The sequence below is a fragment of the Anabrus simplex genome, chromosome 1 (genome assembly GCF_040414725.1).
Source record: "Anabrus simplex isolate iqAnaSimp1 chromosome 1, ASM4041472v1, whole genome shotgun sequence".
Taxonomy (NCBI): domain Eukaryota; kingdom Metazoa; phylum Arthropoda; class Insecta; order Orthoptera; family Tettigoniidae; genus Anabrus; species Anabrus simplex.
In genome coordinates, this window is record NC_090265.1 from 35621095 (window position 1) to 35641244 (window position 20150).

At 37.4% G+C, this 20150-nt stretch overlaps 1 protein-coding gene across 1 annotated transcript in view; it reads right to left on the reverse strand.

Annotated features, from left to right (window-relative positions):
* gb (genderblind) overlaps positions 1–20150 on the reverse strand; it is a 212898-nt gene that overhangs the window by 68462 nt on the left and 124286 nt on the right. Inside the window, exons 9-11 of the mRNA XM_067155995.2 lie at positions 19012–19135; positions 18711–18814; positions 8040–8136 (exon numbers count right to left, since the gene is read on the reverse strand). Coding sequence (XP_067012096.1) covers positions 8040–8136; positions 18711–18814; positions 19012–19135 — 325 coding nt within the window. The remainder of the gene's footprint in view (positions 1–8039; positions 8137–18710; positions 18815–19011; positions 19136–20150) is intronic.

A 20150-nucleotide genomic window follows, 5' to 3' on the forward strand; every position in this document is an offset into this window, starting at 1 on the left:
TGCGAGTGGATATTACTAAAAGGATAATAAAGTATTGGTTGAGAATGAAGTTATGAGAAGGGGGCGAAATTTTACAGATAACATATCAACACCAAATGAAACATCAGAACCAAGGATACTGGGTGGATGGGGTACGGAACATTTTGGAAACGATAGGAATGGGATATTACTGGGAAAAGGAGTGTAAAGAGAAGTTGAGAATATGTAAAAAAAAAATAGTGCTAAGAATTAAGGATATTGAAAAACAAAGCATAGATGCACAATGTAGAAGTAAGAGGTCATTAGAAGAATTTTGTAATGTAAGTGGGAGAATGAGAATAAATATAGAGATTATAACAAAAAAGGGAATGAGAGGTATAATATGGTGGTTAATGGGGATACATAAAAATAAAACCTATAGACGAAACAGGGATGAAAATAAATGTTTACTATGTTCTGAAGAGTTAGGATGGGCACACCTTATAAAAGATTGTCCAATGACTAAGAAAATACGAGAAAAATTCATAGATGAGGAGGATGTAAAGAAAACTGAGAACGAAAATCAGTTGTGTACAATTGTAAAGTTATTGAATAGAGAATGGATGCACCCGGATAGAATCGCAAAATTATTTAACACTATTAGGGGAATGTGGAGCAGGAAAATGAGAGAAGGAAAGGATGTGGTACATGTCAGCCAGGAACTGAAGTGTGCCTAAGGCAACCTAGACAATATAACTCCGTTGAAGTCTAGAGCCATTAGTCACATAGGCTTAAGGTATAGTATGGAACTACCTTGTTACAGTAGTTCTATTAGTTTCCTGTATTGCCGAATAATAATTTTGTTTTACCTCTTTTCTTAATGTGGCCTATCTGAGTGTGTTCCAAATAATTGAGGTATATGTTAGCTAAAATTCCAGAAGCCGGTGCTCCCATTGGTAATCTGTCCTGATGATATATTTTATTATTAAAAGAAAAGAAATTATGGTTCAATACGAAATCCAGGATAGTTAAAAAGTTTTCTATTTCGGGTTTACTGATATGTTTGTGATCCAATAAATTTGTTTTCATAATCTTAATGGTGTCTTTTATAGGAATGTTCGTGTACATATCCTTAATGTCGAAAGAACATGTTATGTGAGAAGAAATTAATTTGAAATCTTGAACAGCATTGCAAAATTCCTTGGAGGTTTTTACCGAGGTTTTGGTATTAAAAAAACGTAGTTTTGGGTCAAGAACTTATGAATAAATTGGGAGACTTTGTATGTGGGACTTTTCTGAAAATTAATTACAGGTCTCATAGATATGTCCTTTTTATGTAATTTACGCATAGCTCATGCTTTAGGAAGTCCTGGATTCATATTTATGAGTTTTTGAATTTCTTCGTCATTAAAAAAGGAAGGAGCTTTGCTTCAGTATTCCTTTCAAATTCCTTTGAATTTTTTGGGTGGGGTCTTTTTCAATTACTTTAAACTTGTTGTTAATGAAAAAAGTTTCAGTTTTTTTAAATGTAATCGGTTTTATTTAATATTACCACTGTTCCACCTTTATCGGCTTTCGTTATAATTACATCATTTTGTTTAATTTTACGCTGAAGATTTTTCTCAATCTTAGTATTAGTGGAATTAGTCAGAAAACCTTTAATTACGGAGGGAATTTTTTTCTTTGCTTCGTGTCGAATGTCATTTTGAATGTTGACTGGAAGGGTTTGTATGGCCGTTTCTGTTTCTGCCAAAGTTTGAATTAATTCCTGTCTGTTGTTGAAACTATGCCAATTGTGATTTGGCCCTTTGCCTAATATTTGTAGTTCTTGTTCTGTAAAAGATGTGTTCGATAAGTTCTTGACAGGGGGTAGACGTTTTTTACAATTGAAAGATGTTTTAGGTTGTGGCTTATTTTGATTTGCTGAGGAATTGTTTTTTAGGTTTTCTAACTTCTTATTCAATGTTGCCTGTTTCTTATGTATTAGACTCTCTATTTTATCTCTGCTGTATATTTGCACGGAATCCCATTCTAATGGTACTAAGTTTATTGATGCAGAAAGGTGCGCTAGGTAAAGTTCCTGATTAAGGAAGGATTTCTTCCTATACATAAATTTGATTTCTCGTTTAAGCCATAGACGGTTAACTGTTCTCTGTGTTGAAATTTGGAATACTGAGCGTATGTTGTTTCTTTGTGTCCCTTTTAAAAATGTAGGAATTAGATTGTTATTCAGACATTCTTTAAGGAATAATATATCTGTGCTTATTTTTGCGAGTTTCATCTTCAGTCTAAGATAGATGTTCGTAATATTACCTGCTTGGTTAGCATTTGTAAATACATGGAATGGGTTGACAGACAACAAATAAGACAAAAAAGTGAAATAATCAAGCAAGACATTGCGGAATCACTGCTAAGTCTGCCTCCTCCCTCAAATGACGTACTAGATGATGACACCACTTCCCTTTTCTTCTGTGGATTGCACGAACAATCAAACCGTGTCACATCGCTACTACAATAGATCGTGCACGAAGACAGATCCCCAAGGCAGCGCGGAATAAACACCTTTCCAAGATATAACGTGCAGAAAGCTGCCCTAACCGGATGACCGCCATTTTATAACAGTGAAGATACCAAAGAACTTTTACCAATCAAACAATCAACACAGCAAATATTTTTTTTCCATAACCTAAAGACTAACGCTTGTGCTTGTTGTCCAATGTTTTTCATCTAAGTTTTCCTTATACAGCTGATGATGACCACTAAGTGGTCAAAACATGTTCTGCGAGTGATAATGTATATTTAATTTTGCCCAACGCAAAAAATAAAGTATCGATTAGGTGGATCTTTAATTATACTTGTTGACAATCTGTCAGTGCGAAGGAGAACAACACTAAGCCAAAAGTTGCCTGCTGACTACACGGACAAGATTGTAAATTTTCACCGATTTGTCATACGTTTGCGCAAGGAAACTTCGTACTTGCTTTCTCAAATCGGTAATGCCGATCAGACTCCAATCTTTTTTGATATGCCTCGCAACAGCACTATTGCGCTAAAAGGATCATGGAGTGTATTAATGAAAACCAGCGGTAGTGAGAAGTTGCGATGAACGGCAATGCTAGCCATTATAGTTGACGGAAGAAAGTTGCGGCCTTACATCATTTTCAAGAGGAAAACGATGCCTAAGAATATACAGTTTCCCCATGGAATTCATGTACGAGTGCAACCAAAGGGTTCGATGGACGTAGAACTCATGCTGGACTGGGTTAAAACTGTGTGGGATAGAAGACCCGGTACACTACTAAAAGAACCAGCTCTGCTTGTTTTAGATAGTTTCCGAGGTCACCTCATGAACAAAGTGAAGCAACTTCTCAGTAAAATTAAGACATGACAGATAGTCATTCCTGGTGGCCTCTGCTTTGCAGCCACTAGACGTATGTATTAATAAACCCTTTAAAGACCACTTATATCGATTTTACAAGTGGATGATGAGCGGCGATCAGCAATTGACGCCCGCTGCAAATATCAGGCGTCCACCCTTGGACTTGTTATGCTTGTGGGTGATGAAGAGTTGGGACCTTATACCACCTGAACTAGTCTCCAAGAGCTTCAAAAGGATTGGGATTTCGAATGCACTAGACAGATCTGAAGATGACGCAGTGTGGCAGAGAGACGAAGAATCTGATACTGGTATTAACAGCGGCGAGGACGGCGCATCAGATACCTAACCTGCGATAGCAACACAGAAGATTTGGAATAAATTGTGTACTGGTAAGTCCGTATTTCACAACAAAGCGATAATTTTTTGCAAGTGTAATATTTTAACTTTAATACTCAAATTAATGCCAACTTAATACGTTCATTTTTATTTTCAGGTTGGAAAAACGTTCGCCGAATTGTTGTGAATAATTATGAATTTTGTTTTAGACTACTTCAATTATTTTGATGTATAAACGCGAGTATTACATGCATCTTAAATTTGTATCAAATACAATTTAGTTATAAATAAATTTTTTGAGTAATACAAATACTGGTATTAAAAATTCTTCGTATAATGTTCGCACCCTACTATTTTTTCGAAAATTTTGGTATAAAAACCTTCGACATCCTTGCACTTCTCCTTCAGCTAGTCTTCCTTAGCTACCTTGCACTTTCTAACCACTTCATTCTTTAATCGCCTATATTCTTTTCTGTCCTCTTCATTTCTAGCATTCTTGTATTTTCTTTGTTCGTCAATCAGGTCCAGTATCTCCTGAGTTATCCACTGATAGTTAGTTGATCTTTTCTTCCTTCCTAATATTTCTTCAGCAGCCATGCTGATTTCATTCTTCATGACTATCCACTCTTCCTCTATTGTGTTTCCTTCAGCCTTTTCATTTAGTCCTTTTGCAACATATTTCTTGAAACAATCCCTCACACTCTTTTCTTTCAACTTGTCTAGATCCCATCTTTTTGCATTCTTTCCTTTCTTCGATTTCTTTAGGTTCAGATGGCATTTCATGACCAACATGTTGTGGTCAGAGTCCACGTCTGCTCCTGGGAAAGTTTTGCAATCCAACACCTGGTTTTCGAATCTCTGCCTAATCATTATGAAGTCTACCTGATACCTTCCAGTGTCTCCAGGTCTCGTCCACGTATAAAGCCGTCATTTGTGGTGTTTGAACCAAGTATTGGCAAGGACTAAATTATGATCAGTGCAGAACTCAACCTGCCGACTTCCTCTTTCGTTCTTTTGCCCGAATCCAAATTCTCCTACTGTATTACCTTCTCTTCCTTGGCCTACCACTGCATACCAGTCTCCCATCACAATTAGATTCTCGTCACCTTTTACATATTGTATTAAACCTTCTATCTCTTCATATGTTCTTTTGATTTCCTCATCATCCGCTGAGCTAGTAGGCATATAGACCTGCACCACTGTGGTGGGCATTGGTTTGGTGTCTATCTTGACGACAATTATTCTTTCACTACGCTGGTCGTAGTAGCTTACCCGCTGCCCTATTTTCCTATTCATTATTAAACCCACTCCTGCATTTCCTCTGTTTGATTTTGTGTTGATAATTTGGTAGTCACCTGACCAAAAATCCTGTTCTTCCTGCCAACGTACTTCACTTATACCAACTACATCTAATTTAGTCTATCCATCTCCCTTTTCAGATTCTCTAATCTACCACAACGATTCAAACTTCTAACATTCCACGCTCCGACTCGCAGAATGTCATATCCATCTACCAGATGATCGCCCCCTTTCGTGTAGTCCCCATCAAAGACTTTAATATTACTTATCTAGACTCACAGAGCGTGCTGATGCTATGCGGAATATTGAACACTTTCGCGCATCGCCATGTTGCGGGCGCTTCAGCTTTGAATGCATGGGTAGCACGTGGTAATGTTTACAGTCCCTTGCATGTTTTCGATTTGAATCATGTCTGTTAGTGGATCTGTTGTGGTATTATATGTGACGGAGTGAAACTATATTGTCAAATATCTTCAAGGAATGTGAGAGCTTGTGCGATACGCTAGTTAAATTTTTCGGCAATATTAAAGGGAAGTAAGTTAGGCCTTACGTGTGGAATGGTATTCACCAGGATGATTTCATGTGCAACCTTCATTTGTACAGATCGCTATCAGATGGGATCTGGTATTTCTTTTCACATGTGAGTAGAAATTGAACTGTTAAAAAATGACTTTCAATGACCATAATCGCAAACTAAACAGGTTACAAGGTGGTTGATTCAGACAATGTATGGACATTAAATTTAGAATTTTTAGGCTTCTTTTTTCCCTCTTTGCCTCTTTCCAATTCATCGGGGATAAGTTTTTAGAACTAAACAGCTGTTCTGAAAAAGCATACATATTTTTCGTACAGACTGTGTACCGGTATTAAAAAATTTGATAAACTTGGGCCTAGAATTCGCTAGATATGACTGATAAAGCTTAATGAAACCCTTTTAATATTAGGGTAAGGTATTGCTTCAAATTATTATAAATTACCGGTATCTGAAAAATGATTTATTGGTATCGTAACTTATCTCTTAAGTTCTCCTAAATCCAAATCACACAGAAATGATCATTTAAGTTCTACTCATACCATTACGTTATGTCATAGATAAACCAAACCAAACGGAAAGGTCATGGCCTACCAAGCGAGAGCTACTCAGCCTGAAGGCATGCAGATTACAAGGTGTCATGTGGTCAGCACGACGAATCCTCTTGGCCGTTATTCTTGGCTTTCTAGACCGGGGCCGCTATCTCACCCGTAGATAGCTCCACAATTGTAATCACGTAGGCTGAGTGGACCTCGAACTAGCCCTAACATCCAGGTAAAATTCCCTAACCTGGGCAGGGACTGAACCCGGGGCCTCCGGGTAAGTGGTAGGCACGCTACTCCTACACCGCGGAGCCGGTATTTCATATTCAGAAAATGATTAATGTATCTGATATTTTAGAAAGATTTTCGCAGTTATGTGCTTTTCAAACAAACTGTTCAGAGTTGAGTAAAATTTGCTGCAATGACTTATGAGAGAGGAATGATAAGCTATGTACCGTTCATAGAAATATTTTATTTCACCGGTTTCCTTTTTGTTGATACTGAAGATTATTGTTATCGGTACAGGAGTTTGTAAATATTTAACTAATTTGTTCTCCAGTCTGCTGAGAGATGGGCAATTTTTCTCTCGCGATATGTAATCGTACTTAAGTTGTAGATCGCTGTCATTTGAACAAGTATTCGTATTTTCAATAAAGCTAAAGTGTAGAGCCTATGTTTCAATTACATGTATCTGTTCCGAATGTTCAAACACATCAGTTACAAACATGACCCTTATATTAAAATGAGCGACATGATTACGTTTAAGTACCGCTAGGCCTGTATACTGTTTTTTTCTGTTTTCGGGGACTGAATTTCAAATAGGAGGTATGTATATTTATTTTTGTTAGTAGTGTATTTTTCAGTCATCTTATTCAGTCTGCTAAAGGTTTTCTTATTTTTAAATTTCATTTTATGTGCCCCATCTGTACGCTATCCAAAGGATTTGTGTAGACTGTTCAGTACAATGCAAAATGTGTTCAGTTTTTATACACAAATATTTTCAATTTTACCAAGGTCTTGATATTATTTATATTTATTGCGTGTGTACATGGTAGTCTGTGTAGGCTGGCATTAATTTACCAGGGCAGGTGTTTTCATATGTGCAAAATGTAAGTTAATGCATGAATTTCATACTACGGTCTCCTCGGCGAGCTGTGGAGTGCCCACAAGATGGCGGTACGCACATGGGCGTATTTTCCCCAGTCACACGCTTCTGCGCAGCCAGCGGTGTGGGGCCTTGGTCCCCACCTGGAGATCCGAATGGGGGACTAGTTTACCTCCGGAATTTTTTATTTTTTTGCTAGGGGCTTTACGTCGCACCGACACAGATAGGTCTTATGGCGACGATGGGATAGGAAAGGTCTAGGAGTTGGAAGGAAGCGGCCGTGGCCTTAATTAAGGTACAGCCCCAGCATTTGCCTGGTGTGAAAATGGGAAACCACGGAAAACCATCTTCAGGGCTGCCGATAGTGGGATTCGAACCTACTATCTCCCGGATGCAAGCTCACAGCCGCATGCCTCTACGCGTACGGCCAACTTGCCCGGTCCGGAATATTTTACCCGGGAGGAAGCCTCATCAGTACATCATTCATACAGAGAGAGCTGCATGTCCTCAGTAGTTAGTTACGGCTGTAGTTTCCCGTTGCTTTCAGCCGTGTAGCAGTATCAACACAGCTAAGCCATGTTGAGTATTATTACAAGGCCATATCAGTCAATCATGCAGACTCCAGCCCTTGCAACTTCCGAAAGGCTGCTACCCCCCTTTCGATGAACCATTCCTTAGTCTGGTCTCTCAACAGATACCCATCCGATATGGTTGCACCTGTAGCTCGGCTATCTGCTTCATTGGGACACGCAAGCCTCCCCACCGCGGCAAGGTCACATGGTTTGCAGGGGAGGCAAAAAATTATATAGTATATAAAATGACAGGCTAGTCTAGGCAAAGAGAACATAATTCCATTTGTTAACATGATTGTGTTAAGAAATTACTTACCAGGAAAACTAATGAAGGTGTAGGAGTATATCTTTTAATATTTATATGGGCAAGCATTGATGGGAAATGGCCATATCTTGCTCCAACAAAACACATCCTGAAATGAAGAACACATACCATCTCAGAATATGAGCCAGCAAAAGATACATCATGTATATAAGATAACTCGTATGCAAGAAAGTTAAATGTTGCAATAGTTGTACAGAGTGCAACAAGAACACTCAAACTTCGAGGGATAATAGAAGACACTCATACAGACAAAAAAAAAAAAAAAAAAAATTAAATCATTAAATGTTGGGAACTGATAACTGAGGTACTTTATGATGTTATTGAGAATTAAACTATTACATTTCAATATAATTGTAATCCTTTACAAAACAAATTCAAAGGTGCAGACAGTCTTCAGCTACAGTACAAGTTCCTGATCTTGACTTCATTATGTGGGGCGCCTGAAGAGCCTGGTATACGAGACTCCAATTGAATCAGAGGAACAGTCCATTGCTCGGGTGCTTGTAACAGCTTACTCAATAGAGCACATGCCTCGGCAGTCCCAAGTTCACTTTATGAGTGAAGACCTCGGCAGTCTACTTGGTGGAGGAGTTTGTATGTGCGAAAGAGGAACAACAAATCCTTAGAAGCATCCGTACTCCAGTGAAGTGGCTACAAAAGCTGTCTATTCAATTTAAGGGCAACCTAAATTTCTGTGTACAACAACCAATGGCATGGCATCATAAGATTGGTCACTTTTAAACAGTTTTTTTGTAAGGAATTACAATTAAATTGAAATGCAATAGTTTCATTCTCTATCGCGTCAAAAGTACCTCAATTACAAATTTCCGACCAATGATTGTTTTATAAAACATATTTGTTTTGGTATCTTCTATCATCCCAAGAAATTTTAGCATTGAACTACGTTACATCCAGTATAAGGGAATCAAATCAGTAAATGCCTTTCAACTTTAACTGTTCTGAAGATAAAAACGAAGTAGATGAGGTGGTTTTGTAAATCTAGTTAGAGAGAACATACAGTAGAGGGGCAAGGACACGCTTGATAACAATGATAACACATACCATCTCAGAATATGATCCAGCAAAAGATATGTCATGGACATAAACTAACTCACATGCAAGGAAGTTAAATGTTGCAATAGTAGTACAGAGTGCAACAAAAATACTCAAACTTCGAGGAATAATAGAAGGCACAATGTGAAGCCACAGAAAATTTCAAACATACCAACAATTTCAATAGGGAACAAGACTTTTGCTGTTTTCAGAAACTAGATAGAAGTAGGAGCAGAGAACAGTTTGCAGAAAGCACAACTGATCAGTGACCACAAGCCACTACAGCGTGCCACAGCTTCATTCCACTACTGACCTTCAGAGAGAGCTTGACAAGGCCAGATATAGTTTCCGGTGAAATGTCAGGAACTAGAAACCGAATGTGACCACAGCCTTCAAGTGTTGAAAATTTACTCTATATTAATCGAGATGCCTAAGTTCTTACATCCCTTTCGACCATCTTTCAGGAACTGTTTCTCTTTTCAGGCATTTTCTATCACTCCATATGTCCACCAGAGTTCTGAAGGTGCAGCTGTCTTCATTACTTCTACTGAAACCTCATCTACCAATGGTATAGCAAGGTCCACTTCAACTTCTCCTGCTGATGTTTCATTACTGCATGCTCTGCCTAGGCCTACCAAGTGACTGCTGTTCAGTCTGCTGAAGACCTTCACATTACCCTGTGACAAATAGTCAAAGAGCAATAAATCCTCTCAGTTGTTATTCTTGGCTTTCTAGCCCAGAGCCGCTTTCTCACCTTCACAAAACTCCACAACTGTTTTCACATAGGATGAGTGGACCTCACTCAAACCAACCCTCAGATTTAGGAAAATATCCCTGCCTGGCAGAAAATCAAACCCAGTCTCAGGATAAGAGACAGGCTTCTTATCATCAGATCCCAGGAAAGCCACCTCATGGTTATTTTAAGACTCTAAAAACAGATGTTTGTAAGAGCTTAATGTGATACAGATATTGATTCCCAACATAAGAATTTTCGCACTGATGACATTTTAATTTGTAAACCCCTGAATCTAAAGGTTTGTCTTTCCTAGGGAATTAACGCTGTTGTAGTTTAAAAAAAATTGCTTAGTATTATTACTGGCTGAGTATGCAATTTTATAGTTATGTTTTCTGAACAAATTTGTTACTGCATATATATTAGGATTGTTGAAAGTGAACCTGACATATTTATCTTTCTTTTTTATTTTTGGTGTTAGATTAGCAAGAAACTTCTGTTTGAATTTTCTGATTATTTTATTTACCAAGTCCAAAACTGTTGCATTGGGCATGTTTACGGATAAGGAGCACTTCTTTTTCTCGTTCTACATGGAAGAGAGGTATATTAAATGCTCTGTATATGTGACTATAGTAAGCTGATCTATTTTTGTGATTCCAGATGTAATGAGTGGTTCTTTATCGTAATACGAGTAAAAGTGGGCTTTCTATGTATCTTAAAAATAAACTCTTCCTTGTCCCATCTTATATTTATGTCTAAAAAATTTATGGAAACTTCTTTTTCTTTTTCTACAGTAAACTTTACTCTGGAATCTAATGAATTTAAAATATTGAGGATATTATCACTATTGTTCACTCTTTGATCTATTACTATAAAGGTATCATCTACAAAGCGTATCCATAGATTAGACCCTCTATTTGTCCTATTATTTTGGTGTTCAAGATGATCCAGATAAATGTTGGCTAAAATGCTGGAAGCAGGAGCTCCCATAGAGAGGCCTTCCTGTCCATATATCTTCTTGTTAAATGTGAAATAACTGTGTTCTGAAACAAATTTGAGTATGCTAATGAAATCTATTTCTGGTAGGCTAAGTTGTTTGTGTTCTATTAAATTTTTATTGTTTCATCTCTGGAATATTTGTATACATGTCTTTGATATCAAAAGAACATGCTGTATGATGTGGAGTTAACTTAAAATTCGTAAGTACTTTACAGAAATCTACTGAATTTTTATTGGTGTCTTATTGTGAAAAACATAATGATAGTTAAAAATGTATGTATGTATGTATTGAGATGTTTTGTAAGTAGGACTGATACGGAAGTTTATAACTGGTCTTATGGGTATTCCTTCTTTGTGTAACTTGGATAAGGCCCTTGCAGTTGGAAGACCGGGATTCATATTAATCAGTTTCTGGACATCTCGCTCATTTAAAATTAAGGTTGTGCATTTTAGTATTGCTTTTAACTTTTTCTGAGTACGTATTGTAGGGTCTCAATTCTAAAAAAGAGCTATTGTTGAAAAAATTTTCAGTTTTCCTGATATATTCCTCTTTATCTAAAACACTATTGCACCCCCTCCCCACTTATCAGCTTTAGTAATTACTATTTCTTCTTGTTTTATTTTGCGTGATAAACTCATAGTGGGTTTAATACTACTTAGGGAGACTTTTAAACCTTTTACAAGGTATGGAATTTTCTTTTTCACTTCATGTCTGACTTCATTTTGGACCTCGTTTGGGAGTTTTTGTATAGCCGTTTCAACTTCCACAATGGCAGTTATTAGTTCTTTTTCCTTGTTCATTCCTATCTAGTTCTCCAAACTGTGCATGGAGCTGTCTTAACATTTTGGAAGGTTTCGTGCCCTCTTTTGTGAGAAATTTGATAATGATGCGTTGCACAACAGACGTGTGCACTTCTTGCTCATTCATGGCGTACTGAAGCAGCCCAGACAAGCAGAATATCATATCATAGTGAAAAAGTGCTGGAACAAAAACATTTTTTATAACATCTGTTCAAATGAATAGATATAATTTTAAAATAGGCCAAAATAAGTAAATCCATTTTCCCTCCCATTTCACCACCCCATTCAACCAACCACATTGATTTTAATTTATTTCAATTTTTAAATTTCATGTAGATTTTAAATAAAACAAGGTACTTATTAAGATGTTCTTAAGAAGATATAAATACTTTGCAATTTCACCTAAGCATTGTAATACAGCTGAGATGTTCCAAATGGAATGAAACATGTACTGTATATGATTAATTGATTTGCTTAATGCAAATATAAGTATCAAAATGGTGGAAAATTACTGTTTATGATTCACTGTAAATCTGGACTGTACGGAAAGTGTTTCAGAGGTGTCCAGTGAATTTCCCCCAGTTTTTCCCACACTAAAGTAGCATTGTCATGGAGAAGAATGACGTTTTGGATCGGTTGCCAGCGTCGCTTGTTGCGATACGCAGCTTTTGCTTCATCCAAAAGGCGGCAGTAATAGGCTACATTAATTGTCCTTTGTTTGTGAAGAAAATCCACCAGAAAAATGCCTGCAGAGTCCCAGAAAACGGTTGCAAGTACCTTCCCAGCAGATGGACGTGTTTTGGCCTTGACCGGACCTGCTTCGTCTCTTTGCTGCCACTCCATGCTTGCTTGCTTGCTTGCTTGCTTGGGCCCTGGGGTGTAATGATGCACCCAAGTTTCATCACAAGTCACAATACGATGCAAGAAATCCTCTTCTTCCTCCTCGTAGCGACACAGGAGTCCCTGACAAACATCCTGGTGTAAAGTTTTTTGTTCCTGGTTGAGGAGACAAGGAACCCACTTGGCAGGCAATTTTCTGAAATTGAGTTCATCTCGAATGATGGTTTGAACACTTCCATAACTTATTCCTACGGCTATAACAATTTGCAAAATTTTTATTTGCCGATCTTCACCAAATAATGTCACGAATGGCAACAATGTTGTCTGCAGTGATGCTTGTCCACGGTCTCCTTTCATGAGGTTCGTTTTCCACAGCTTCTCTTCCTGCCACAAATTTTTAACCCACTCACACACTCGAGTCTGCGAAAGTGTTTCTGCTACAAACTGTGCACGGAGCCGTCTTAAAATTTCAGAAGGTTTGGTGCCCTCTTTTGTGAGAAATTTTATAATGATGCATTGCACGACAGACGTGTGCACTTCTTGATCACTCATGGCATACTGAAGGAGCCCAGCTCTCCGTCGTTCGCATGTGCAAACCCCCAAACACCTCCACCAACATCCTGGCAAAGCCCCGCATCAGAATTATTACTAACAGCAGTAGTACATTCAAATTCCCATTTATATTTGATCCGTCTTTGTAATTGCATATTATGCTGCATACAAGACATCATACATAATTTATTTAGAAAGTTACTGCATACCAATTACCTAAAGCTTAAGCATTAAATGGTTGCAATAATCATTCGCACTGTTATTATTTATATAGTGGAACCTCAATTCTCAGTTTTTGGAGGGACCATGGAAAAAAAAAACACGTACAACACGGGAAAACAGAAAATCCGGGAACAAATTAACCATCAACAATTTGGCTAAACATCACAAAAAGAAATACAGTATGTATACTTATAATCTTACACACACCCCTAAACCAAACCAAACTACAGCCCCAATGGGCCTTCTGCCTAACCACTGCTTGGTCTCAAGGCCTGCAGATTACGAGGTGATGCATGGTCAGTGTGACGAATCCTGTTGACCGTTATTCCTGGCTCTCTAGACCGGGGTCACCATCTCACCATTAAATAGCGCCTCAAGTAAAGGTAATCGTAGAATGAGTGAACCTGGAACCAGCCCTCATATCCAGGTAAAAGTGCTTGACCTGGCTGGGAGTCGAACCCGGGCCTTACGGGTGAGAGGCAGGCAAGTTCGACCGTGGGACATTAATTACTGGTACACAACTTTAAAATCTCGAAACTTTACATTCAGTTTTACCGGGGAAACTTCGTCAGTTTCCTCTGAAAACTTCCTTCAGTTCAGCAACTTTGATCAGTCAAACTGTTCAATAAACCTAATAAAACCAAGCCACACAACAATCAACCACAAATAGTTTTTAATTCTCTAATCTAATAAAATAAAGCACAGTGGATACAAAAGCACCTAATATGATGGCGAAAGCCCCTTTTTTTTTAATCTTCCATTGTAATTTGGTCAACGGTATACTGTTCATAGTCAGTTTATGGAAATCTTGTATCGCATAAATTAGGCCTACATCGACTTTTAAAGGTTATGCTGAACTTGAGAATATGGTTTCGAACAAGACCGACTACAACACATCAGACCTTAATTCTACTATCGATTGGGGGTAAAATAGCGCCACCGTAGGCAAGCGTCTGAGACATGTGGCTGGTTCATAACTACGTTTACATTGTGTTAAAAAGTGTTCTTTTGATTGTCATTGAAGCATAAAGTATATATTCGGTGAAATAGTAATCTGTAATGGTTTATTAGTATGGTGTATTGTTAGGAGTGTATATGATGGTATTTTTAGTGTATAAAGTGTTTACATTGCCGTGCTGTATCATTTCACAAAATGGGTCGTTCCTGCTGCGTTAGTGGTTGTAGATCGAATTATACCGTTGTGGATACTTCGATTTTTAAATTCCCTACAAATAGATCTTTACGGGAGGAATGGATAAGGAATATTGGGAAAATTTGGAAGTCAAAGACCAAACTGTTGGATGCGTGAAACCAAAATCTGTGGTTAAGGAAGATCTCGTTCCGACGAAAAGGGCGAGCCTATTCTTTTTTTTTTTTTCAGTCGGAGTAATTTCATGAAAGTTGACAATAAATACATTAGTTTCCTTGTTGAATATAAGTGTGCGAGAGTATTTATATGAGTCAGTGGTCAATTAGGATCTGTATTTATACGGAGTAATGTGAGAATGCGTTTGTTTCGATCGTGTTGTGAACCGAGTTTAATACCAATATAATGGTCCGTTATTGGACATTATAAATTTTCCAGCTAACTCATTCTTGGTCGCCTGCGTTTCGCCCTCGTGTGCTAAGTTGGGCTCATCAGTTGGTACTTAGCACGCTTACCAAGACGCAAGACTAGTGCATACCGTGGAGGCTACTGCATATGCTACTTGAAGCCACCAGCAGTGTCAATGCACTATGAGAGACTGTCTCACTTCCAAAAATTGATGCCTGCCTGGCCATCAGATGATATAGATGTTGATTCCCATAGGGAACATGAAATATTTGTCCTGAATGAGTAAATTTATAATACCAATATAATGGTCCATTATTGGATATTATAAATTTTCCAGCTAACTCATTCTTGGTTGCCTGCAATCGTAAGTACTCTATATTAAAATCACACACACAAACAAACAGGCATTCCTCAGACTACAAATTCTTAATTTCATTTTTCGTTCCTTACAGACACACATTGGCATTTATAGACCGGAGAGGACCCACCTTCCTGCATTTGACACTCACAGAATAGAAATTACATTCAATACTCCAGCCATATTCAACCGTAGCTGCACACATCTACCTTGGACAATACATCAGACTTGTTATTAATGATTGATAAGTCAACCATAAACTAATGAATACGCATAATATACAGCAGAAAGAAGAGCACCACTTAGAAAAAAGCATAGACATTCTCCATATCATAATGAAGAAAATCAACGAATGCAAGACCGGAAACTTACTCTAAAAAATTGTTTCCTATTTACTGTAACGGATCTTACATGAATTTGCACATTTTAAGATGACATTCTACATGTACTATATATTTTTAAGAGTGTTTATGTAACTGTACTTTTAATAATAGTCCATTTATACGATTTTCACATCATACTGAAGAAAATCAACGTACGCAAGACGAAAACTTATTCCAACAAAATGTTTCCTATTTATTTATTATAACGGATTTTACTTGAACTGTATATTTTAAGACAACATTTTACATATTTCACATATATTTAAAAAAAAAGTGTTTACGTAATTGTACTTTTAACAACAGCCCATTTACATGATGTTAGGCCTAAAAGAATTCACCTACACATTTTAGATTGTACATAGTCGAATTTACCCTGATGTATGCTCACTTAGAAGTAAGATATATCCTATCATTATGACTATTATTATGGACAAGAAAAATCAACTAATTTGATTTATGTGAAGGTAACGGTGTACAGCTGAGGATGACTACATGTAAAGAGTCGAAACCGGTACTGTAGATATTTGTATAAATAAATTTGTATTGATAAGGTGGAACCTTTCTCGTCTATAACTTAAAATAAGTTGAAGCAACGCCAGGCTCAGCTAGGGGAACCGTGGTCACATACCCACACTCCCATGCTGAGGGGTCCTGGTTCTCCTTTTAGTTTCCTCCTCTTAACAATATAATTATTAAATTAATGTTGCAATGGTCCACCTTTCAATACTATAATATGCAATATTCTAAATTACATTAATTACGGACTAGTTTTGGCCGGGGCTAGCCATCTTCAGCCTTAATGTAAAACATCCAATAGCTAAACAAATGTACGTGCACACAATTGACATAAAACAAATGAAACAAATATCTACAAATTGACATTAAAACTAGGATGAAATTATGAGTAAATTTGAAAATAATTAGGTTCTAAATTCTTGCATCTTGAGTATGCTCATCATTGAGACTCTTTCATGTATTAATATCCACAGAACTGTTAGTTCTAATACTGCTAATCATTACTAATTCAATTGTAAATGGGAACTGGTAATGTTGATCCCGTAGTTCATCACCAAATCTATTTAAGTGGTGTTAGCCATATGCAAGTCATTGGACGCCGCTGTAAATAACCACCAGCTGATGGAGAACTGCTAGATGCTCTCGTGGTGCTTGTTAAATCATGCTGAAATGTTGTTGGACATTGTCAGGACGGCACATAAAGATGTGGTTAAAACAGATACATTGTATCTGGTATAAAATTTGCAATTCATTGTGGTGCCCATGAATTTAACCTGAATAAATGAGATAAAATTAAATTAATGAATTGAATGAGAGAGTGTGTTAGATGGCCAGCCCCAGCCGAAACTAGTCCCTAATTAATGTAATTTAGAATACTGCATATTATGGTATTGAAAGGTGGACCACTATGACATTAATTTAATAATTATATTGTAATTACAATTCAATATGGATCAGAACCATGAAGTTTATATCCTATGCCTCCTCTTAAGACAGAACGGGGGATACTGCTGACGTTTTTCTATCATCACCACCCACAGGGGGGGTGTAAAATTAAGTATTAAAATGTGATGCAGATGTGTGTTACATAGCTTACATTAAAGCATCTTTATTATTTTATTGCCCAATTTTTGTCATTATAAATGCCTATTTTAATTATTTTACTGTCTATTTCCTAAATGTTAAGTGCCTATTTGCCTGCCTATTTTTACAAAAATAAATACCTGAACTTCCAGGCTCTAGTTATGAGGATGGACAGAACAAGAACAGCAAGGAATTACTTTGTCATAGAAGTGAAAGAGGAGAGGCCAGTTGGGAGGCCAAGGAATCGATGGATAGACACAGTGAAATCAGAAGTCAGCAAGAGGAAAGTGGGAGGAAGAGAAACTATACCTTGACAGAAAGAAGTGGTGAGCGCTTGTACACCACACCCGGAAAACTGGAACGGGCAAATGATGATGATGAAATCGAAGGATATTCTTGTAGGACAAAACATGCCATTCTTTGTTTAATAGTGTGTATTTTGTACAGGTATGTTATAGTGTTATCATTAGTGTTTTTGACAGACTGAAAAGCTTTAAAATTACATTAATTAAGTTGACACTGGAAAATATGGTTTCTTTCTTAACCCTACAAGTGCCAACACTATTTTTTGTAGTGCCATACGTTAATGCTGACACTGTAGTGGTTTACAAAACATTTTATAAAATTGCAAAATATTATGAGAAACCAGCAATATATGCACTATTTTGATCAGAAAGAATAGTTTCACAATATAAAGACAGATAAAAACTGATAATATTGGAACTAAATATCCTTCATAGAAACCAAACTTTTTGTTGTTTTGAATTTTTGTTATTTGAAAACACAAAGTGAAATTGCACAAAAAAAATATAACAAAAAAGCAGAAACGTTCAAAATTTTCCCCATACAATGCAGAAATAACACTGGAAGTTTCAAGAAAATCTGTATGTAATTAGCCCTCCTAGAACACTTTGTCACAATTGGGGAAAAAGAAAACATTCACTTTTTTCTTGTACTTTATTCTCATTCTACTTCCTTTTCCTGGGTTTTCTTTTTTGTGTGTCCCCTTGCTCTAAAGACGTGCTCTAATTGATCCTAGCATGTTTCATGTATTCCCACATTACATCCTGGATACCAATGTCTTTTCTAATGTCGCAAATACAGCGAACTTCCTCAGCTGTTTGCAATGGTGTACTGTCATCTGACAAATTATACAAACTTCTTCCAGCCTCACCTGGATTTTCAATGTCCTCGGAATCATTTTCACTATCAATTTCACCAAAGTCACTACCTTCCTGAAAAACTTGTAAAACATCTGATTCATTTAGCAATGTTTTTGATTTCGATGCTGCCTTGTTTGTTTAACACAGTCACATGGTAACTACTAGATACAAGATTTGTATAGTCATTAAACTCTAACAAATACTACCAAAAGCAACAATAGTGGTGGTAAGTGTGAACTAGAGACATTCAAGTTGATGTAGTACAAATGTTTCCCCAACAGATGACATAACAGTCTAGAAAACACACATTTACTGAGGATCTCAAAAAGCGACCCTGGCGTCACAGGAAGGCGCAGTGAGCGACTTTTAGAGATCCTTGGCACTTCTTGGGTTAATGAACTTACCTGGATGATGTCATTATGTGAACACTCAATCCTCCAAAAGCAGACAGAGCTACCAACAACGGCATGGACCAGGCCATTGGACCTAAAGCTCGATCTGCAAATGTCTGTAAAGATAAGGTAATGATACAGCCTCAAAAAAATCTCAAGTAATCATGGTTTTAGTTTAATACTTAATTAGTAATTACATAATATGATTGTCAAAAGTTCTGTTTTGGACTTAGAGAATTTTAATAGCAAAACTAGTGTGATATACTTACCACATGATGTACTTTTACTGGAAACCATATGTAAAAAGTCTTACCACTGCAATAGCATTAGACGACATGAGAGCTGTAGGTGAAAGCACGGCAAGATAAGCCACATTAGCAAGAACATAGATCAGAGTGACAAGAGGCAAAGATACGTAGATGGCTCGAGGCAGATTCCTGTAAAGAAAAGAAAAGGATCATCAAAAGAGCAATATATCAATTATGAAACATAAATAATAAGAATGAAACAGAATTCTCTAACCAGATAACTTATTATAAAGAGACAGGCAAAGCTGTAATCCTTATCCTTACAAAGCCTCATCTTTATTGTTCATAGTCTACATCATGAAATAAAAAGCATAAAATGGTAGGGCTGAAATGAATTCAGCAGTCTGACACTCACCAACAATTTGGTCTTAAAACGCGTTGAAAATTCAAAATCTTAGAACAAGAAAGGGAAATATCAATTGGAGACTAGGTAATGAAGTAGTGGATAATTTCAAGCACTTTGGTAGTGAATTAATGAAGTATTTAAAACTGATTGGGAGTGTTTTCTATCACAAAGTTCACAATCATTTTTAGATGCTGTGACAGTTTTTGTATGCCCTTCGTCATACCAGCTCACTACCATGCTGTTGAGGAAGCATTGAACCTCATCTTTCACATCATCGTCGGTGCTGAATAGACTTCCGGCCAAATGGATAGGTGGTAGTCACTGGGTGCCAAGTCCAGACTAAAGGGTAGGCGGGTGATGATGTTCCACTGAACTTTGGCAGCAAGGCGATGGCTTGACAGGCGACGTGTGGGCAAGTGTTGTTGTGGAGAATGTTTATGCCCTTGCTCAACATTCCTCTTCTCTGGTTCTGAATTGCCCGCCTGAGTTTTTTCAGTGTTTCACAGTACTTGTCAGCATTTACTGCAGTCTCAGGAGACATAAAGACCACCAACAATACCACCTTTCGATCCCAAAACACAATTGTCATGACTTTACTGGCAGACTGTGTTTGAATATTTGCGGTTTGGGCGAAGAGGGATACTGCCACTCGCGTGATTGTTGTTTGGTCTTAGGTGTGAAGTGGAATGCCCAGATCTCGTCATCCATTACAATCAAGTCCAAAAAGTTGTCCTTTTCATCTGCATAGTGGCAAGGAAACTGGCGGGGAGAATCAACTTCTTGTCGCCTATGGTCTAC